General features: G+C 37.1%; 1 protein-coding gene across 1 annotated transcript; it reads left to right on the forward strand.

Moving 5' to 3' along the window:
• The first annotated feature begins 633 nt into the window (after positions 1-633).
• Positions 634-3,195, forward strand: LOC137819442 (pentatricopeptide repeat-containing protein At3g18020). The gene has a single exon (XM_068623297.1). It carries the CDS (start codon positions 675-677, stop codon positions 2,577-2,579), a length of 1,905 nt encoding a protein of 634 aa, XP_068479398.1. The 5' UTR covers positions 634-674; the 3' UTR covers positions 2,580-3,195.
• Positions 3,196-4,505: the final 1,310 nt, after the last annotated feature.

Below are 4,505 nucleotides of genomic sequence, written 5' to 3' on the forward strand. Positions count from 1 at the left end.
TAAATTTCTTGGGGTAAAATTTTGAACATCTACCATTAATCATGCAAGGTGAACTTATTCAACTTACCCCGCAAGGGCCATGTATCATGTAGGTTGTTACTGCCTTCGACAATTTAGGATATAAAATTGCATCGGGTAATTCTGTAGAAATGACTCCATCAATATCTGTTGGATTTCTTAACTTATTCTCTCCATCCAACCACAGTAGTATGTGGGCATGGGGTAAACCCCTTTTTTGAAATTCCACAGTGTACATACCTAAAAGAATATGAAATAAAATCTTCAAAATGTAATACATAATAATATAGCAAAGAAACTGTTTAATATGGGTTAATGTGGATTACCTGCATTAACTTTGCCAAAATAGTCATGTTTTTTGAAGTCAATCATCATTTGATCTAATTTCATCTTGAAAACTCTACAAACAATGTCTGGCTTATCGGCAGCAGTTAATCCTTTTGAAGTAACAAAGTCACGTATTTCTGACCAATTGACGTCACAGGTAATAGTGATAAATAAATCCGGATATGCTCCTCAATTGTTATATATATAGATTTATGAGAAAAGAAAAAGAAATAACCATATATACTAATGGAAAAAGGGTATCTTAATTCTAACAAGTTATTAGTTCCGAATTTCTTTTGAATTGTGGTGAGAAGTGTAGTGCTGCAACTATGCACACAAGCTTGGCGCCAATTATCCGCAGGCCCAAACTCGTTCCACTCTCAAATCTCTCTCGCTCTCTTTCACCTCACAACTCCCAAAATGCACCCTCAAAACACAACATCGCCACCATCATTCACTCCCTCTGCGACGCTCGCCGTTTCTCCGAAGCACACCATCGCTTCTCCCTCTCCCTCGTCTCCGGCTCCCTCCCCGACGCGCGCACCTGCAACGTCCTCCTCGCTCGCATTCTCGCTTCTCGAACCCCTCACGCAACGTGGCGCCTCATCCAATCCCTTATCGCTTCCAAGCCCGGTTTCGTTCCCTCTTTGGTCAACTACAACCGTCTGATGGACCAGTTTTGCGTTGCCCATCAACCCCTGGACGCTCACAGGCTGTTTTTTGACATGAAGAGCCGTGGGCATTGCCCAAATGTTGTCTCTTTCACCACTTTGATTAAAGGGTACTGCTTGGTTCGTGGAATTAGGGACGCGCGCAAGGTGTTCGATGAAATGCTTGAGAGTGGCGTGGAGCCGAATTCGGTGACTTACAGTGTTTTGATTCGCGGTGTTCTTCGGGAGAGGGATGTGGAAGGTGGGAGGGAGTTGATGTGCAGGTTGTGGGAGATGATGAGTGTGGAAGCTGAAGATTCGGTGAAGACCGCGGCTTTTGCAAATTTGGTTGATTCTTTGTGCAGGGAGGGGTTTTTTGGTGAAGTGTTTAGGATAGCTGAGGAGTTGCCGTTCGGGAGTGGTTTTTCTGAGGAGGTTGCTTATGGACAGATGGTGGATTCACTTTGCAGAGTTGGGAGGCATAATGGGGCAGCTAGGATTTTTTATGTAATGAGGAAAAGAGGGTTTGTTCCGAGTGAGGTGTCGTATAATTATGTCATTCATGGGCTTAGCAGGGATGGTGATTGTATGAGGGCTTATCAGTTGTTAGAGGAAGGAGCCGAATTTGGGTTTATTTTGTCTGAGCATACTTATAAGGTACTCGTGGAAGCTCTTTGCGAAGTGTTGGATGTGGACAAGGCGAAGGAAGTTTTGAAACTCATGCTGAGTAAGGAAGGTGTTAACAAGACTAGGATTTACAACATTTACTTGAGAGCTCTTTGTCTTGTGAACAATCCGACAGAGCTTTTGAATGTGCTTGTGTTTATGCTTGAGAACCAGTGTCACGCTGACGTGATCACCCTCAACACGGTGATCAATGGCTTTTGCAAGATGGGTAGGGTTGATGAAGCATCTAAGGTATTGCATGATATGTTAATGGGAAAATTTGCTGCACCTGATGTTGTGACCTTCACTACTTTGATTTCTGGTATGTTGGATGCTGCAAGAATCAATGAAGCTCTTGATCTGTTTCATAAGCTGATGCCTGAAAATGGAATAAAACCTAGTGTTGTGACTTATAATGCTCTTCTCCGAGGTTTGTTCAAACTAAAGCGACCAAATGATGCATTGATGGTTCTTGATGACATGGTAAATGATGGCATTACGGCAGATAGTACCACATATACAGTTGTTGTAGAAGGCCTATGTGAATCTGACCAAGTAGAAGAAGCAAAGAGATTTTGGCACAATGTTATATGGCCTTCAGGGGTTCATGATAATTTTGTTTATGCAGCAATTCTGAAAGGGTTCTGCCGCTCTGGCAATTTTATGGAGGCTTGTCATTTCTTGTATGAGTTGGTAGATTCTGGGGTCTCTCCGAATATATTTAGTTATAATATTCTGATCAACTGTGCGTGCAATCTTGGTCTGAAAAGTGAAGCTTACCAAATTGTCAGAGAGATGAAAAAGAATGGACTCACTCCTGATTCTGTGACATGGAGAATTCTTGACAAGTTAAATGGCAAAGAGGGGAAGGACATCGATTTTGAAGATCCTACCATGTCAACATTTGATGAGGCATGACATGAAATTAGGTTTGTGCTTTAAAATATTCAAAAAAAATTGTGGTTTGATTCAAAGGGTCTAAAGCACGAACTAACAGGAGCTTTGAAGTTTGAACAACTTAAACGAGGAGCATTAAACTAGAAGGGGACCAATGGTAAAATTCTGGATTTTCTCCATATAAATACGAAACTGGGTTATTAAGCCCTGCTTCAGCAGATATGCGTGATACGATATGTGATCTTGAATAGAGATGAAAGAGACTGAGTTTGAGATAAATTTTGTGGTGTATGAAGCTGCTGAAAGGTCTGTGACTTCACCGAAAGAAAAGCAAGGACAGCAGATTTATACACAGTCAGCATTGCATTGCATGTATCAAACACTAGTTTATGTACGAAAGGTCCATAGACAAGCTCCAACAATGAAGCTATAAGATGAAATCTTCTGCGGTAAGTTCAATCCATTAACCACTCGAAATAACTAGCCACAATTATTATGTACAAAAAGTAGGCTACAATAGGATTATGAATTTTTTTATAACACAAAATGAGATTTTTTTTAAAATTTTGGTACAGGAAAAAAATATATTTAATCCTTATTTTTATGCACCAGGATTCTCAAATAGATTTGGCTTTTACTAGCAGTGCTGTAGCCCTTTTTTCTTCTGCAGCTGATAAAAGCCAATATGCATTCTCTTATTCTTGAAAGTACTTCTGAGCATACGGTTGGATTCAGGCTAACCTGAAATCCAACATAACCCAAATTTAATATTTCAAATTTCTAAATTTATATCCGACGTCTAACTTATCATGTCAAAATCAGATATGAGTTATTCGGGCTACAAGTTAATTTAAACTGGTTATTCAGATTTGATTCATATTGAGTTTTTTTTTTAAACACTTTTATTTTAATTTTAAATAGATGAAATAAGTATACAAAAAAAATTCTTTTAGTAATGAAGCACGACTTTATATAGTTTATTATTAAACTTTTAGAAAAAAATTATCTTATCAAAACTAAATTTGAAAATATAAATATTAAAATATCACTTTGGGATGGATCATATATCCATAAAACTATAATATTCTGTCAAAACTTGACTGTTATTATCCATTTTACCCAATTTTATTAGTCTAATATTACCCACTCACTCGAACCTGTCCTGTTTCTTTACTCAGATTACTTGAAAGGACATGTTTTCATTTTTATTCTTTTGTAGAGACTAATTAAGAAGTTGAGATTGCGTTTATGTAGTTTTCATGCTGTTTTGAAATGTTCGGTATTTGAGTTGAAGTTGGATAGATTCATTAAGAGTAAAAACAAGTTGAAATAACTAGCCAGAATTGTAATCTACAAAAAAGAAACAACTACTCTGTTGTCCATTCAATTGAGAAGAAGGATAACAGATCAAAATAGTGAACCTTGATATGCTAGCTATGCTTTATGCTCATTGCTACATCACTATTACTTCCTTGAGTGTATCTCCATTTCGCAAAATAGTACATATATTGATCCATCACTATTTGTCCTTGAGTGTATCTCCATTTCCAACATTAAGGAGCACAATTACTTCCTTGATAGTCATTATTGATGTAGGAACTAATGGAAGAAAATAAGAAAAGACAAAAGGTTGTAACAATTAATTGAACGTAATTGCACAAAATTGCAAAATTGATCTTATTCATTTTGATTTATTCAATCATATATAATAAAATTACAATTACTGGAAGCTATAAAATAAGAATACTAACCCGGCCTTAAACTAACTATTAATGCAATATAACGGTAAAATAGTTTAAGGGTAATAAAATCAGAATTAATAATAATAAAATCTGAATAACCAACATCCTCCCTTAATTCTGATTTGGAACAACCTTCCCAATTTGAGTTATGATATTGTTTTTCTCAATCACCATCAATTCTTTATTCATATCCTTTTGCCATTTG

The sequence above is a fragment of the Phaseolus vulgaris genome, chromosome 10, assembly GCF_000499845.2.
Source record: "Phaseolus vulgaris cultivar G19833 chromosome 10, P. vulgaris v2.0, whole genome shotgun sequence".
Taxonomy (NCBI): Eukaryota; Viridiplantae; Streptophyta; class Magnoliopsida; order Fabales; family Fabaceae; genus Phaseolus; species Phaseolus vulgaris.

Bases quoted from the DNA above. Each gene is read 5' to 3' on its own strand.
- LOC137819442 (XM_068623297.1), top strand. From the start codon at position 675: ATGCACACAAGCTTGGCGCCAATTATCCGCAGGCCCAAACTCGTTCCA.